This window comes from Triticum dicoccoides, chromosome 5A (assembly GCF_002162155.2).
Source record: "Triticum dicoccoides isolate Atlit2015 ecotype Zavitan chromosome 5A, WEW_v2.0, whole genome shotgun sequence".
In the NCBI taxonomy this organism is placed as follows: Eukaryota; Viridiplantae; Streptophyta; class Magnoliopsida; order Poales; family Poaceae; genus Triticum; species Triticum dicoccoides.
Genome location: NC_041388.1, coordinates 609,917,411 through 609,933,638, shown reverse-complemented (window position 1 = coordinate 609,933,638; position 16,228 = coordinate 609,917,411). Strand labels below are relative to the sequence as shown.

General features: G+C 43.3%; 1 protein-coding gene, 1 non-coding gene and 1 pseudogene across 2 annotated transcripts; all 3 read left to right on the top strand.

Annotated features, from left to right (window-relative positions):
* The first annotated feature begins 356 nt into the window (after positions 1-356).
* Positions 357-471, top strand: LOC119304522 (annotated as a pseudogene).
* A 6,278-nt stretch (positions 472-6,749) lies between these two features.
* LOC119304521 lies at positions 6,750-6,855 on the top strand. The gene has a single exon (XR_005148335.1). It is a non-coding gene; the product is annotated as a small nucleolar RNA Z118/Z121/Z120 (small nucleolar RNA).
* A 2,524-nt stretch (positions 6,856-9,379) lies between these two features.
* Positions 9,380-13,402, top strand: LOC119303366. The gene is made up of 6 exons (XM_037580491.1): positions 9,380-9,681; positions 9,764-9,911; positions 10,950-11,066; positions 11,156-11,268; positions 11,736-11,921; positions 12,984-13,402. The coding sequence occupies exons 2-5, from the start codon at positions 9,771-9,773 to the stop codon at positions 11,914-11,916; spliced, it is 552 nt and encodes a 183-aa protein (XP_037436388.1). The 5' UTR covers positions 9,380-9,681; positions 9,764-9,770; the 3' UTR covers positions 11,917-11,921; positions 12,984-13,402.
* Positions 13,403-16,228: the final 2,826 nt, after the last annotated feature.

Sequence of the window (16,228 nt, the reverse complement as noted above, 5' to 3'; positions counted from 1 at the left end):
CATGCCCTGGAGACTTTGCCTTGCCACCCCCGAGTCGAGGATCCAAACTTCCCCCTCCTCCGGCACGGCGCCGGCGACCCGGCGTCTCCGGCCTTCCTCCCCGCCGCATGCCTAGCCCTTCCCCACTTCCCTGCCTACCCGCCTCCGCTTCCACCTATGGCCCCTTCCCGTCCCCAAACCGCGGATCCAGATTTGCCCCCTCCCCCGGGCCGGCGCCGGCGCCAACAGCGGCTCAAAAAACGGGATCTTTCGTCCCTCTCCAGCCGGTCGACCTGATCTCCCGTTTCAGCTGGTTACCCCGAAGGTCAACGGCGTCAGGCCGGTCCAGATCTGGCGGCTCTACTCCGGCGACCTCCTGTATGCAGTGCTGTGATGAATCACAAGGCCGGTATCTGAGTAAGTTGCCTCTTGAAGAGGACTCCTTCCTTGATTGTACACCCTAAACTGATCATATATTATTCTGAGCAGACATATACAGATATGAATTCATCAGCCGGTTCATTTTACATTTTATCCTGACGCACTGTTGAAGGAAAACAGCATCCATTGCCTCAGCTTGCACTTAGAATTAAGCATATCTGAAGTTGGATTGCACTGCCTTTCACCACAACTTCTTTGTGTTCAATTTTTTAAACTGCTACCTTGTAAATGGATATTAAACTTTGGTAGTAATTCCTTGCAATTTTATTTTCTGCCCAGCTACAAGACTGGTTGGATCTATCACTTAATCCTGCTGTTGTGCCATCTTCTCTTCTCATACTTTCAAGGTAAATTTAGTTAATGTATTTCCCACTGGCTAGTGGCTAGAACAGCTCTGTTTTGGCTTGCGTGCTTACCCATCTTTGCTAATGCTGTCAGAGCTTTTACCCTGGCTGGGAGAACGAAACCCGTGGATGCTGTTGTAGCAACAGCGTCTTCTTTGCCAGATGAAGTTGTGGATACAATTGGGACAGTATTGCCATCTGAAGATTCAGTTTCTGAGAGGAGGAGAAAACTGAAATTCCTTGAGATGCAGGAAGAACTTATCAAGGTGTGTAACACGATCGTGTTGTTTTTTCATATATAGGTTATCCATACTGAAAATTTGCATACTACTTTACATCGTTTGTCAGTGCAACCATAATACTTGGCACAAGTACGAAACCTACACAGGCAGTACGTGTGAGAAGCTAACACATGAATGCTCTCTTTGAACCCGTGCTTCATATTTTGTTTTTAGCGGGCGGGTACGGACTGGCTCCTTATTTTATTAGTTTGTTTATCTCTTGTTAATTCAGAAACTCATTTATCTGATTTACTTTTTTTTCTGACACCCCATGGTAACATATGTGCCCTGCATTGCCTCAGAATTTGGAATATGTCTAATATCCTGTCATGCCCTTCTCATAATTAAACCTCAAGTGTCTTGCCTATTCATGTCTTCCTTGTATGCAATATATGTATTAAGAAGCTATACATGGTTTATGCTATTCCATGGTAAAGCTAGAATATGTCTAGTGGAAAGGGCATATAACTAAAATGTCACGATGGCAGTAAATTTTTATCTGAACTCTTGATATGCCTTTATTTGTTACTTAAGGCCATGTAGTGTAGTGTCAACTGTCAACATATCATATGAACAACTTCTAGATGCACACCTTATGAGAAAATGCGTGTCCAGTTCTATTGGGCTGAGACTTGTCTGAAAGCAGTTGGGGTTTGGCTCTGCTGGAAAAGCTGTTATGGAGCTGTAGGGGCATTTGGCAAACTAGCAGTAAGAGCTGTGGCTGTGTGTGAGAATGTCTAGATGAACCTAAGGTTTTGAGAGCTGTTTATATGCTGATCTAATGTTGGTTGCGTAAGATCGTGATGATTCAAGTTCTACTGATTTAAAGAGAATCACTTAATTTCTGCTGATTAGTCTATAATTATGCTGTTGCCTTGGCACAGCGGTAAAGCTGTTACCTTGTGACCATGAGGTCACGGGTTCGAGTCCTGGAAACAGCCTCTTGCAGAAATGTAGGGAAAGGTTGCGTACTATAGACCCAAGTGGTCGGACCCTTCCCCGGACCCTGCGCAAGCGGGATTGCTGCTAACACTCAGCTATTACCTGTTTATTTTAACTTAGCGTAATGCTGCTACTGAACATGTAATCAGTTATTTTAATGCTTTCAATGCAACTATTCAGGAGGAGAGAAGAAGAAAGAGAAAGAAGAGAAGGCAAAACAAAAGAAGGAAGAAAAGGCAATTCTCACAGAACAGGAGGCCGCTGAAGAAGATTTGGCTTTAAAGGAAATGATTGGGCCTACTGCTAGGGAAGAAGAAGAAATGATAGAAGCAAAACAACATGACCAACAGCAGCTCTGTAATGTCAGTCGGGCATTGGCTGTGCTGGCATCTGCATCGGTATGATCCTGGTCCATCTGTATTTTCTGTCAGTACGTCGCGGACTCTTTAGTGATAGTGTCATTATTACTTACATTGCAGTCTGTTAGCAAGGAGCGTCAAGAGTTCCCGAGCCTTGTCAACAAGGAGGTACGATGTGAATTTTTTAAGTGGGGTCAGAGGGACAATTACCATACATCATTTTTTTGTTTGTTGCATGTATGAACTTTTTTACCGTGGAGTCTGAGTAGTACTTAATTGTTGAGGAATGCAGAAAAAACTATATAACTCCATGCTTGAAAGAGAAGACACAGAGGGGGCAGAAGAAGCTAAGAAGGCATATATGGCTGCTACAGAGGAGTCAGACGACCTCACCGAGGTTGCTTCAGAGGAAAAAGTCTTGTCAGCGCTGATTGACAAGGTATGCATTTCTTCCATGCATGAACACTCTCCTGGTTCTATTGGTACGCTATATATTTGCTCTAGTTCGCTGTTTAAGGGAATCATTTTTTTCCCTGACTTCGTCGGCTACTGATGACTAGCTTGAGAAGCTGAAACGGTTAAATTACTGGGGCACAATTTTGTCAGATAATGATTTACTTCTTTTTCTTCGTTTTTTGGTCTAGTAGTTTACTAGACCTAGTTTCGTATCATTCCGTTGTTAGTTGGAGATACTACAACAACAACAACAACAAAGCCTTTAGTCCCAAACAAGTTGGGGTAGGCTAGAGGTGAAACCCATAAGATCTCGCAGCCAACTCATGGCTCTGGCACATGGATAGCAAGCTTCCACGCACCCCTGTCCATAGCTAGCTCTTTGGTGATACTCCAATCCTTCAGGTCTCTCTTAACGGACTCCTCCCATGTCAAATTCAGTCTACCCCGCCCTCTCTTGACATTCTCCGCACGCTTTAGCCGTCCGCTATGCACTGGAGCTTCTGGAGGCCTGCGCTGAATATGCCCAAACCATCTCAGACGATGTTGGACAAGCTTCTCCTCAATTGGTGCTACCCCAACTCTATCTCGTATATCATCATTCCGGACTCGATCCTTCCTCGTGTGGCCACACATCCATCTCAACATACGCATCTCTGCCACACCTAACTGTTGAACATGTCGCCTTTTAGTCGGCCAACACTCCGCGCCATACAACATTGCGGGTCGAACCGCCGTCCTGTAGAACTTGCCTTTTAGCTTTTGTGGCACTCTCTTGTCACAGAGAATGCCAGAAGCTTGGCGCCACTTCATCCATCCGGCTTTGATTCGATGGTTCACATCTTCATCAATACCCCCATCCTCCTGCAACATTGACCCCAAATACCGAAAGGTGTCCTTCCGAGGTACCACCTGGCCATCAAGGCTAACCTCCTCCTCCTCACACCTAGTAGTACTGAAACCACACATCATGTACTCGGTTTTAGTTCTACTAAGCCTAAACCCTTTCGATTCCAAGGTTTGTCTCCATAACTCTAACTTCCTATTTACCCCCGTCCGACTATCGTCAACTAGCACCACATCATCCGCAAAGAGCATACACCATGGGATATCTCCTTGTATATCCCTTGTGACCTCATCCATCACCAATGCAAAAAGATAAGGGCTCAAAGCTGACCCCTGATGCAGTCCTATCTTAATCGGGAAGTCATCGGTGTCGACATCACTTGTTCGAACACTTGTCACAACATTATCGTACATGTCCTTGATGAGGGTAATGTACTTTGCTGGGACTTTGTGTTTCTCCAAGGCCCACCACATGACATTCCGCGGTATCTTATCATAGGCCTTCTCCAAGTCAATGAACACCATATGCAAGTCCTTCTTTTGCTCCCTATATCTCTCCATAAGTTGTCGTACCAAGAAAATGGCTTCCATGGTCGACCTCCCAGGCATGAAACCAAACTGATTTTTGGTCACGCTTGTCATTCTTCTTAAGCGGTGCTCAATGACTCTCTCCCATAGCTTCATTGTATGGCTCATCAGCTTAATTCCACGGTAATTTGTACAACTCTGAACATCCCCCTTGTTCTTGAAGATTGGTACTAATATACTCCGTCTCCATTCTTTTGGCATCTTGTTTGCCCGAAAAATGAGGTTGAAAAGCTTGGTTAGCCATACTATTGCTATGTCCCCTAGACCTTTCCACACCTCAATGGGGATACAATCAGGGCCCATTGCCTTGCCTCCTTTCATCCTTTTTAAAGCCTCCTTCACCTCAGACTCCTGGATTCGCCGCACAAAACGCATGCTGGTCTCATCAAAGGAGTCGTCTAGTTCAATGGTAGACCTCTCATTCTCCCCATTGAACAGCTTGTCGAAGTACTCCCGCCATCTATGCTTAATCTCCTCGTCCTTCACCAAGAGTTGGCCTGCTCCGTCCTTGATGCATTTGACTTGGCCAATGTCCCTCGTCTTCCTCTCTCGGATCTTGGCCATCTTATAGATGTCCATTTCACCTTCCTTCGTGCCTAACCGTTGGTAGAGGTCCTCATATGCCCGACCCCTTGCTTCACCAACAGCTCGCTTTGCGGCCTTCTTCGCCATCTTGTACTTCTCTATGTTGAGATACTAAACAGATGGAGATACTAAACAGAACAAATGGATTTCTTCATCATAAACCGTATCCTAAATTAGACTGTATGAATGGATCTCTTCATCATAAACTGCATCCTGAATTAGTCAACTTTCACTCGGTCCTGGCCTGCATATACTGTTGACACCTGCTTGATTGCATTTCCACCTTTATGTTACGTGTTCATTTGGAACAAAATGCTGAACTAGCATCAACAGAGTTATACTACAAGGGTTCTGTGTTAGTTTACATTGAAGTATACGTTTGAGAGTTGCTCACAAGTTAGCTCTAGGCACTTATGCTTGGTCGCTGGCACAAGCTCCTCCTTGCGTTATTTATGTCAAAATGATTGTGACAATTCTTTCTTAATGCAGCAAAGTCTTTCCCTAGCCTAAAAAATAGAACGATTGATGTATATCATGTCAGCATTAGAAGTATAAGGGTCTTGGTTGCTCTTGTTAACAAAGCTGCACCGTGTGGCTTTACCACTGATCTCTATGCCTACATTCGCCATCCCCCAATTCTGTTAGTTGGAGAGATTTCTTTGGTGGAGCTACTATTGATGTTGGTCATCTATACATACTATTGAATAATTTAACATACTATTGAATAATTTATGGGTTAGTTCTTGACATATATTTTTGCTCTGTTTTAGGTTGATGCTATGCTTGAATGCTTCAGGAATTAGAAAAGGAGATTGATGATGTGGATGCACAAATTGGAAACCGCTGGCAACTGCTTGATAGGTGCGTCAATTGCATGTGTATCAAAGTCGTTTCATATTGCATGCCAGTCAGCTATTGCATTGTGCTGCCGGTGAATTTCCTCTAGGAGTTGGACCTTCATTAGGGTTTGTTTAGGTAGGGAGGGCTAAGACCCAATCCGATCAAACCGGAAGCGATTGTTTCGGTAGTACTGAGTTTCCTGTCAATCTGTAGGAATTGAGTCGTATCAGTGATCACCACGTACCAACCTACCCCTAAGTGGTAGTTTACTTGTGCATCGCCATTCTTCGATATTGGTTCTTGTAATTTATGTGCTGCTCTGGTGCAGATATGTTTACTGATTCAGGGATTTACCTTTTCTCAGAAAAATGCTGATTTGGCAATATACAACTAACTACTTTTAAGCAATAACTAACAGAGGCAGATGTAGAATAATGGATGCTACTTCTCTCAGTAACTACTCCGTTAGTGTGACTGATAACAGAGACAAGTAGAAAACTGTCTCTACTCCCCACTGACGCTAATAGGTGGCTGTTCCTGAGGGTGTGAGAGGGGTGCGGCAGGAGAGGGCCTGCGCGGGGAAGGTTAACTTGCCCTTAAGTATCATTGCAACATTATTGTATTTTATTTTTGCGGAAGTATCGGTGCAACATTTATCTACCATGTTCGCACCAATGATTTTAACTCAGATATATTATTGCTGATACAGACATTTATAGTCTGTGTGGTAAGTCAGAGTTGTAGCATTGGTGAGCTAATTAATATGGCTCAACTTCTGGAAGATGTGTGAGAAATATTCCTATCTCAGATTCATTCTACAATTTTATTAATCGGATACCCCATGAGTTCCCTCAGGCTTGCTTATGTGACATGATAAAGGAAGATCGATATCCAATGCAGTATATAGTATTCTTTTATAGACCAAAATGTTTGGCTGTACTTGGAGCATGTTTCGTCAACATGCTGATATCGTTTGTACAATGTCTTTTGATCTTTTGTTGCATCATCCTTTATTGCTTGAATTGTAAACCATGTACTTCACTGGGTTTCACGGGTAGCATGAGTATGACTAGTTTCCATACATTTTTGTATGCTTGCTGTGATGAATCACAAGGACGGTATCTGAGTATGGTTGCTCTTGAAAAGGCCTCCTTCCTTGATTAACATCCTAAACTGATCATATATTCTGAGCAAGCATGCAAAAATCTGAATTGAACATGGATCCACAATGACCTTTCACGTGCATCCTTTCCTGCTTGAAGTGTAAACCATGTAACTTTGCTTTGTTCATGGGTTGCATAATATGACTACTTTTCTTACCTTTGTCGGTATCTGAGTAAGGTTAGCTCTTGAAAAAAGGCCCCCTTCTGTGATCATATATTCTGAGCAAATCCTTCCATGGTATCTGAGCAAGTTGGGTCTTGGAAAAGGCCACTTCCTTGATCATTAATCCTAAACTGATCGTACACTCCGAGCAAACATATTCAAATCTGAATCCAGTGAGTGGTAGGAAGTTTTGATTTTTGTCCTAGCAACACAATATATAGTAGTAACTCAAGATTGACTTTGGCAGGTTGGTGTACTAGTGTTTATCATTTTGTCGAAAGTTGTGGCCTGTTATTAAATGTTAGTGGTTTCGTTGATGGTCTTCCTATATTTATTTTTCACTTGTGGTGCAATGGAGCTGCTGCAAGTGTAGTAGCTATAGAGGGACAGAGTTTCTTTTAATTATATATACCCTTGTTTCAAGTGGTGCAACTGAGCTGCTAAAGCCGAAAAGTATTAGCAATGAGTTTGATCTTTCTTCAATCCTTGCTGTTGTGATCCTGAAGTCCGTGCTGCTTCATGTTGCAGGAGAACATACCCCTGGAGGAGGCATTCGAGAACCTGAGATGCAGCCACCGAACAGATGCACCAGCACCTCTAATCTTGGGCCCAAGCAAGCTCGAAGAGATGGTGGTAATGCTCCTAGTCTACATTTTATATCCTCTCTCTGCTGCTTCCTGTTAACTGCATTGGGGTTTCTCTTTCTTTGTTTTTCATGTGTGGGTTGCAGGAGAGCAACCAAACTAGCTAGGGTGGCCTGATGAGGTCCTTTATGAGGCTTTGCTTCTGATTCATATCATATTAGGTTTTGTATGATGCGTGTGTGGTTGATGCTCATGTACTAGCTAAGGTGGTTGTTTCAGTTTGTACCTCATTTAGCTCACTGTTATTACTTATTAGTAGCTAAAACTGCTACTGGATAGGCATTCATTGCTTGCTTAGTGTTCCGTTCTTGGTGGAATTAACTGGATGCACAAAATATTTCAACAACATATGCCAAAAGGTGCTGCTGCTGCCTTGCTGCTATGCAATTGTAGGTAGCAGACATATCCACAATTGTACAGAGGCTACAGCTGCTGAACATAGTTTAGTTCTTGCATGTTTATCTTAACTCCACCAAGCTCATATTTGCTTAAAGGACTAACTGTAAGTAATTTTTTTCAGGTCAGCGTACTCTGATGAGAACATGCCTCCTGAAGGATTGCTTGAGTTGTGGTTGCACTTGTCGAATTTATGGCCTAGTGTCGAACATGGTCTGCACTGACGAAGTGACGATGGTGAATCAGTTGCTGAAGCTGAGGTGTGGTAAATTACTGTGTCCCCCCATGTCCCAGTATCTTGTTGTAGTATGATAGTTGCAGGTTCTGATGAGTATTATATGTTTCAGGAAGATGGATCATTTCCAGATATGCATCTGCACGCCAAGGAGCTGGAGCTGGAGCTGTAGCTGTAGGTGCATCTGCACGCCAAGCAGCTGGTGAGTAGTGCTCGCCAAGGAGCTGTAGCTGTAGCTGCAGCTGCATCTGCACGCCAAGCAGCTGGTGAGTAGTGCTTGTTCTGCTAGCAATAGCATGGAGTATTATTGTTTCAGTTTTTGCTTCAGTTGATGGAGTGCATTTGTTAGGGTTTCAGTAATTCAGCACTCTTACTGTCATTCTGTGTTTGTTGCCTGACTAGTAACCAACATTTCTTGTTTAAATGGCTTTGATTGATCAGCGACGGCCTTGCACAAGAAGGTGCAGTCAGCGAGCAAATCTGTCAAGTTGAGAAGATTGCATTGCATGACCGGGTGATATGGTACGATACTCTACTCAATTTGATCCGGGCTGCAGGAGCCTACCCTACGCGTGTGTAGGCTTTTCAGGAACTCTGCTCGCGCGTGCCCTCTCCTCTCCTCTCCTCTCTGTGTACAGAGGGATGGGGCTTGGCGTGAAGACCACGCGGACCCCTCGGTATCCGTTGGATAATTAAATTTACCACGGGGCCGCGCGCGGTCAAAAATGAAGCCTCCCCTTTCATTTATTTACCCAACTTTCTTTACTGCTGCATGCAGGTGAAACACGGCTACTCCCTCAGCCCCGAGGCGTCTCGCTCTCTCTCTCTCAATGGGCATCCATGAATGGGCACAGGTATGTATGCGTGCACCCACCCACCCACCCCTCCTCTCAATGGCCATTATTGTTTTGCTCACTGCTTCACTCCCCTCCTCTTTCTTTCTTCTTCCTTACGCAGAGCCTTCCACACACAGCAGCAGCCAAGCCAAGCCAAGGCTTGGACCGACGATGAACCAACCGAACCGGCCCAGCAAGATGCACCAGCAAAGGAAGGGCGCGGCGCCCCCAGGCCAAGGAGGGGGCGGCCCCACATCGCTCGAGCCCTCGCTCGATGACGCGTGGGCCCGCCTCCTCCAACTCCAACGGCCCCCATCGCGCCTCCTCCCGCCCGCCGCGGTACGAGGCAGGCTGACAGGTGGGGGCCGCCACGCCGCCGGTATATATACCGGTGTCGGTGTGCCCCCTCTGTCCATCCTCCTCCCACCGCCACATCTCCCCCATCTGCCACGGATCGCTCGCCGGAGACGCCCGCCGCCACAGATCGCCCGCAGGAGACGCCCACCGCCCCTGATCGCTCGCCGGAGGTGCCCACCGCCCCAGATCGCTCGCAGGAGACGCCCACCACCACCGGTTGGACCTCCTGGTTCGACTCTAATCCTGTTTCCCCTCCTTTTCTTCTAGGGTTTCCAGCATCTCTGCTCGCCAAGCTTACCTCATCCCCGCAGGTTATCCATGGCCGCCGTTCTCCGCGGTGCTCGCGCTGGCCGTGGCGGCCCTGGCCGCGCTCAGGGGAGGCAGAGGGGCGCCGCCGTGCAGCAGGCCCCGGCCCAGGCAGCAGCCCCCGTCCTCAACCCCAACCCCAACCCCCAACAGGTGCTTCTCTCTGCTCGTGACGAACCCTACCTCGGTACATCTGGAGATGTGACATTCCCCTGGCTCATGTACTAGATGTTCAACCATCTCGTTAGATCTGCCCTATTCTCTCATATTGTTTGACCTGTCCTGTTCTGTCATCATTTAGATCTGTTAAAAATCTGCTCGAAACTGTGATACGTGTCCATGCGTGCTGTGATTTATGCTTGTCATGGTTCTGAAATGTACGTTGTCCTGCTCTGTTATCATTTAGATCTGTTATTAAAAATCTGCTCGAAACTGTGATACGTGCCCATGCGTGCTGTGATTTATGCTTGTCATGGTTCTGAAATGTACGTTGTCCTGCTCTGTTATCATTTAGATCTGTTTGGGTGCATGCAATGTTCATGCTTGGGTGCATGCAATGTTCCATGTTTCATGATATTTTTGGTCATTGTTTCATCATTAAATGGGTTATGCTTCAGCACATTCATGTGCTCTTTTGATTTAGATATGTTTAACCTGTCCTGTTCTGTACCAAAATAAGTAATCTCCTTCTGTTCATGTTCATGTGTTCATGTTCTCAATAAGTAATCACTGTTAAAAAGGACTTTTGCCAAATGGCGATTAATCTCCTTCTGGTTGTATCTAGTTGGTTGATACACTGTAAATCTATGCCCATCTAGTTACAACTGCCATGTTTCTGCTATTGTTTGTGCCAAAAGTGATTGTTATTCTGGATGCACATGTTTATATCAGTGCATAAGTTGTGATAGATCTATGCTCCTTTGAATTAAAGAGTGGCTATGAATGCTCCTGGTTCTATTGTGATGTTGAGGGTGATGAGTAGGTCTGCCTCTAGACTGAGGGCGATCCGCTGTAGTACTCATCGCCTCAGTCTATTGTGGCTATGAATGCACTAGTAAGGCAAATTTTTGTTGTACTTGATATATCAAGCGATCCGCTGTTCATTTTTTAAAGACGTTGAATTATTCAATCCTCTCATATATATCCATCGATGTTGTATTGATAACTGGTGTGTTTGTCTTTGTAATGCAGGTAGATCAGCATTTAGCACTTTTTTGGACAACGGTGATGGAGAACCTGAAAGATCAGGATCGGGAAGGCATCAAATTTTATGAATTCCTTCAAAAGTCCGCGTTAGTTGATCCCATGGTTTGTGCAAATAACTTGCCTGTTTCAGTTTTATCTGTGTTGAGAGTATTTAGGTGTTACTGGTTGTCACTAACGTATCTTTCATACAGGAGTTGATGAAGTTCGGTATTTCGGATGGTCTCGCTGCCCAGCGACCAGAGGAGGTTATCAAGCTCAGAAGCGTGACTGATGTGTTCAATAACATGATGCCAATCAGGCAAAGGTAGATACAAATTCCCCTCATTTTTGCTGAAATGTGAATAAATCTTTTAGACATTGTAAATAAACCTCTCATTACACCATAACCTTAGTCAGAAAGATTAATCTCATGATAGGTAATCCCTCCGTCCCATAATATAACAACGTTTTTCAAGCTATGTTAGCCTGAAAGACGTTCTTATATTATGGGACGGAGGGGGTATTTGTTAGTCATAAATCACAGTGCTAATCAACATGTAGCTCTTGTCTGGACCATTTGCTAGTCATTTTTGATTGTCATGTTATCAAGGTGACAGTTTCTCCACCGTGACTTTCGAACATTTCTGACCCCCTTTATTGTTTTTGAAGAATTCTCCTAGAGGTTCACCACTTATACTGTTCCTTTTGTGCTTTCTTATAAACTCAAATTGTGTGTGTGTGCTTCAAAATTGTTTTGTTAGCATTTGTTTAATGAATATTTTGATGGTTCAGGTACCTCTATAAATACATACATGGTGAGCGGGGTAGTGGAGAGATTACTAAGATGGAGAAACGTTTGAGGAAGGGAGTAGAACTATCTGATCAGAAAATACAGGATATCAGGGATGGGAACGCATTCTGCCCTCAACGGCCCAAGCTCTTCGACAACTACCCGAGGCCCCTTAAGAACTAATAAATGTAAGAAACTCCATGACATTGTGCTCGCTCAAAAAACATAATTTTAGTTTTACCATAAATGTTATACAGAGTAACTGTTAATTGTCTTATGCTTAAGATGGTCTCTTATTTTGCACTCTTGCCGTGCTCCTACTGCATATTCCATACTACACCTAGCTCCTGATTCATACTAAATTCTTCTTGGTATCACCACTAGTGGTCCAGAGGTGAATTCATTTTCCTTGTTGTAACTATGAAACATGTCAACGGTATAATTATTTCAAATCTGACGTAATTGCCATGTTATTCATCCAAAGTATTAATTTGGATACATGCGAAACTGAACCAGTATGCGTCATAGCAAAGATAAACTTTGAATGATTCAATTTTGCTTGGGTTTTAGTGTGTTGTGTGCTGGTCAGTATCTCTTTCTAAATCATGTCTTCTGTTCATTTCATGCAGCTATAAATTTTATTCTTCACTGTAGCGTCCAGCAAGAGATGATGTCACTAGTTTGAATTGTGAGATATGTGTAGTCATGCTCCTGTCATTATAAATAATGTATTTCCCCCGTTTAACTCGATTTAATATTCTCACCTGGGAACATATCAATTATTCTGGCTTTTGTTCCTTGCAATTAAAAAGTTCAGGGATTAATGTATTTATCTAATGAATGAATAGAATTTGCCAACATAGTAGCATCTCTCTATCCTTAGCCTGTTGCCGGGATGGTGTGGACTTAATTATGCTGACTTTCTTCTTTTTACACTTCTTTCTTTTCAGCTTTGGGAGTCCACTGTTTCTTAAGTTGTCATTTGGTTTATATGCAGAACATGCCATTTGTTTTCATTCGGCCATCTCATCTTAACCCATGACACCATGTTTGATTTGTACTGGAGGGACAAGTTTTTGCATTCCTTATATTCTAAAAAATAACAGTGAAGGGTTACTTGACCATTGATTTTCCTGTTGGACAAAGTAGTTCTCCCCCTTTTGGGGTTTAAGAAGATAATGTGTCGATACATGTTCTTGAATGTGTCCTTCAGGCTTAGCGATAACATACTGTGGTGTCCTTCCTTGCAGGTGTCCTGCAAGACTGTAAAAACCATGGCGTCTTCCAGGAGTCAGCAATTGCCCTTGCCTGCGAGTTGAAACTGTCTACAGAAGGACCCAAGATTCAGCAATTGCCCTTGCCTGTGACTTGAAACTGTCTACACAAGGACACGAAAGATTCTGGATCATTACACTTGAATGTGCTTATTGCTTTGCGTGCAAAACTTCTTGATAGATGATAGTCTTATTGTAAAACTTTGACTAGTATAGCGTCAGCATGGCGTCAGTATTCAGCAAATATGGCGTCAGTATAGCCAGTGAATTTTGCATGGAAATAACAGTGTAGTCCATATAGATGCACAGTGCAAATAGAAATGTGTGATATGTCTGTGGCTTGGATTTTGGTCGCATCGGCAAAAATATAAAAGTTTTGAGATCGTGCTGCTACATTTGATTTGTTTGCAAGGGGGTGGTTGTGTTTGTGAAGCGAGCTGGGATGGCTGTTACCACAGCACTGTGATGTGGTCGCGCTCCATGACCGGCGGCGTTGCAGACGTGCTGGTGTTCCGCTGCAGATGCAGCGAGCGCTGCTGCAGGCAGAGCGATGGGTGTGTAGCAGGAGGAGCACGCGCTGCTGCAAACAGAGCGATGGGTGTGTAGCAGCATCTCGCCGGCACTTGGCCAGCCCCACAACACTAATGGGTATGTGTTGGTCGTGTGACAGTCGCGTCTGTACAAGTCGAAGGGATAATAATGTTCACGTGTTTGTTTTACACAAAGCTCACTTGAGAACCATGCGACTAGAATCGGACGGATGGCGAACTGACTGATTTTCTCCATTGGATGATGGCTAGCAGCACCGTTGGCCAAAAGCCGCATGGAGAAATTCCCATTCCATGATGATAGATATGCTTCAAGAGATTTGGCACAGTCCCCAGTCTAACGTGATGGACGCATCCCCATATGGCCCATACATGTAGGGCCGGTTGAGGGGTCCGTTTCGTAAAAAATAGAGTTAAAATTGGTGACTGGGATCTCCTCGTTGCTTCGCAGCATTTCAAAAAGAGGCCGGTTCTTACACTGGTTCATTTCTTTTCCTTTTATTTTTTCATTTTTTTTCGGTTTCCTATGTTTTTTTTCCGTTTTCCCCTTCTCTTTTGTTTGGTTTTCTTATTTCTTCTCTGTTTTTTTTGCTTTTCACAGTTTCTTTCATTGTTTTTATCGGGTTTTCTTTTCTTGCTTACTTTCCTTCTTTTATTCTTCAGCCTTTTGTTTCTTTCTTGGGTTTCTTTTTTTTCCTTCTCTGTTTTTTTATTTTGTTTGCATTCATTTTTTTTCATTTTTTGCATTTGTTTCTTCGGTTTTTTTCATTTTTTGTTTAATGTCTTCCTTTTTCGGATTTCTTTGTTTCTTTTGGTTTTAATTCTACATTTTTTGTATGTGTCAACAACATTTTTTGAATACATGTTTAATATTCTTTTAATACAAATTTATCATTTTTAAGACATGGTCAACATTTTTTCTATACATATTTTAAACAATTTTCAAATGCTTAATTAACATTTTTCAAATACTTAATTAACATTTTTTGAATACATGATCAACATTTTATCTATACACACTTTTTAAATTTTTTCAAATACTTGATGAACATTTTTTCTATGCACATCATCATTTTTTATTACATGGTGAACATTTTTTCTATATAGATTTAACATTTTTCAAATATTTGATCAATATTTTTAGAAACTTGTTCAACATTTTTTCACATGCTTGATTAACATTTTTATATACATGATTAAAAGTTCATCATCTTTTAATGCATGGTCAACATTTTCTATGTTATTAGTAGTATTACAAGCGCCGGGAGCGCGGCGTCACGCAGCGCCCGTCAGATAGCCTGGTATAATGAACAGAAAGAATAGAACAGTAAAGCATACGCATGTGGGCACAACACATCGCTTATTCGGCCCACACAATATTTTTGATCCGTCCCTTTCCGACATCGCCTCATGGTCCTGTCGTCTACTGCAGCTACAGACAATGCTTCGCCATGGCCACCCACATTCTCTTGCCAAAAGGCGAACCACTTGGCTTTGTCATCGACCGGCGTTGCACAGCGGATGTGAGGAACGACCAAATCTGGCAGCGTTCCAGAAACAGTTCAGACTTGAGAAGTTGAAGCACCATGTAATTTCTTTTATGATATAATAACAATGAAAAGAGCTGTCTTGCTGAAATCTTAGTTGTACATTCCCAATTTAATAGCCTAGTCGGCACTGAGAAATGCTAGTGAGGGATGCTAAGTCGACAATATTGGTGATACAAAAATCAAATTTCAAAAAAAAGGAGGGAACTCTTGCAGTTTGCCACATATGTATATTCAACCACCTGTGTTAGCAAATTATAAGTTGATATGAGATGCGACTGAGTCATCAAGAGTCCGACATTCAGATTGCTAGTAGAAAACTAATTTAGATACACAGGTATTGTGTCATGTGCGAGAACCAAGCAGAACGGACTAAGAAGATGCTCGGTCATCTCTGTTGTGCATAAATTGCACGTCAATCCTGTAATTTCCGGCTCCGTTGATTCGATGAGTACGTAGTTGTTGATGCTAGTTTTTGGCACGGATGTAAACTTAATTAAGATGGCCTCAAACGAAAGACTTCTCAATATGAAGAAGTTTCGTGTCATTGAAGTGGACACCTTTTATGTTTAGGTCATTGTCATCCGACCTCATCTCAGTGTCGAAACTAAGCTCGATATATTGAGATTCAGGGTTCTGGAGTATTGTTCAGCCGATTACCCCTTCAAGATGACCTCGAATGAAAGAGTATTCTGAATGAAATGTCTTTGTCTCGATTATGATATATACATCATCTCAATCTATGGTCATATGCGACCTGTGGAGCCAAAACAAGATCTGGCTGAAAAATCCTGTCGCGCAATCAGAGGTCCTAGGTAATCCTGAGGTCACATTCAATCCGAGGACCCAACCGAGGACGCAATCCGAGGACATATGCAATCTGAGATCATATGAAATCTAGGTCATATGCAATCCAAAGACCCAATCTGAGGACTCAATCCGATGTCCCAATCCAAGGACTCAATCTGAGGTCATATGCAATCCGATGTCCCAATCCGAAGACCCAATCTGAGGACTCAATCCGAGGACTCAAAATCCGAGGTCAGGAAAACTAGGGAGGTAACATAGAATTCTTAGCCCGACTATGTCGACTAATCTGACCAGAAGCTAAAGATGGGCATGTGAA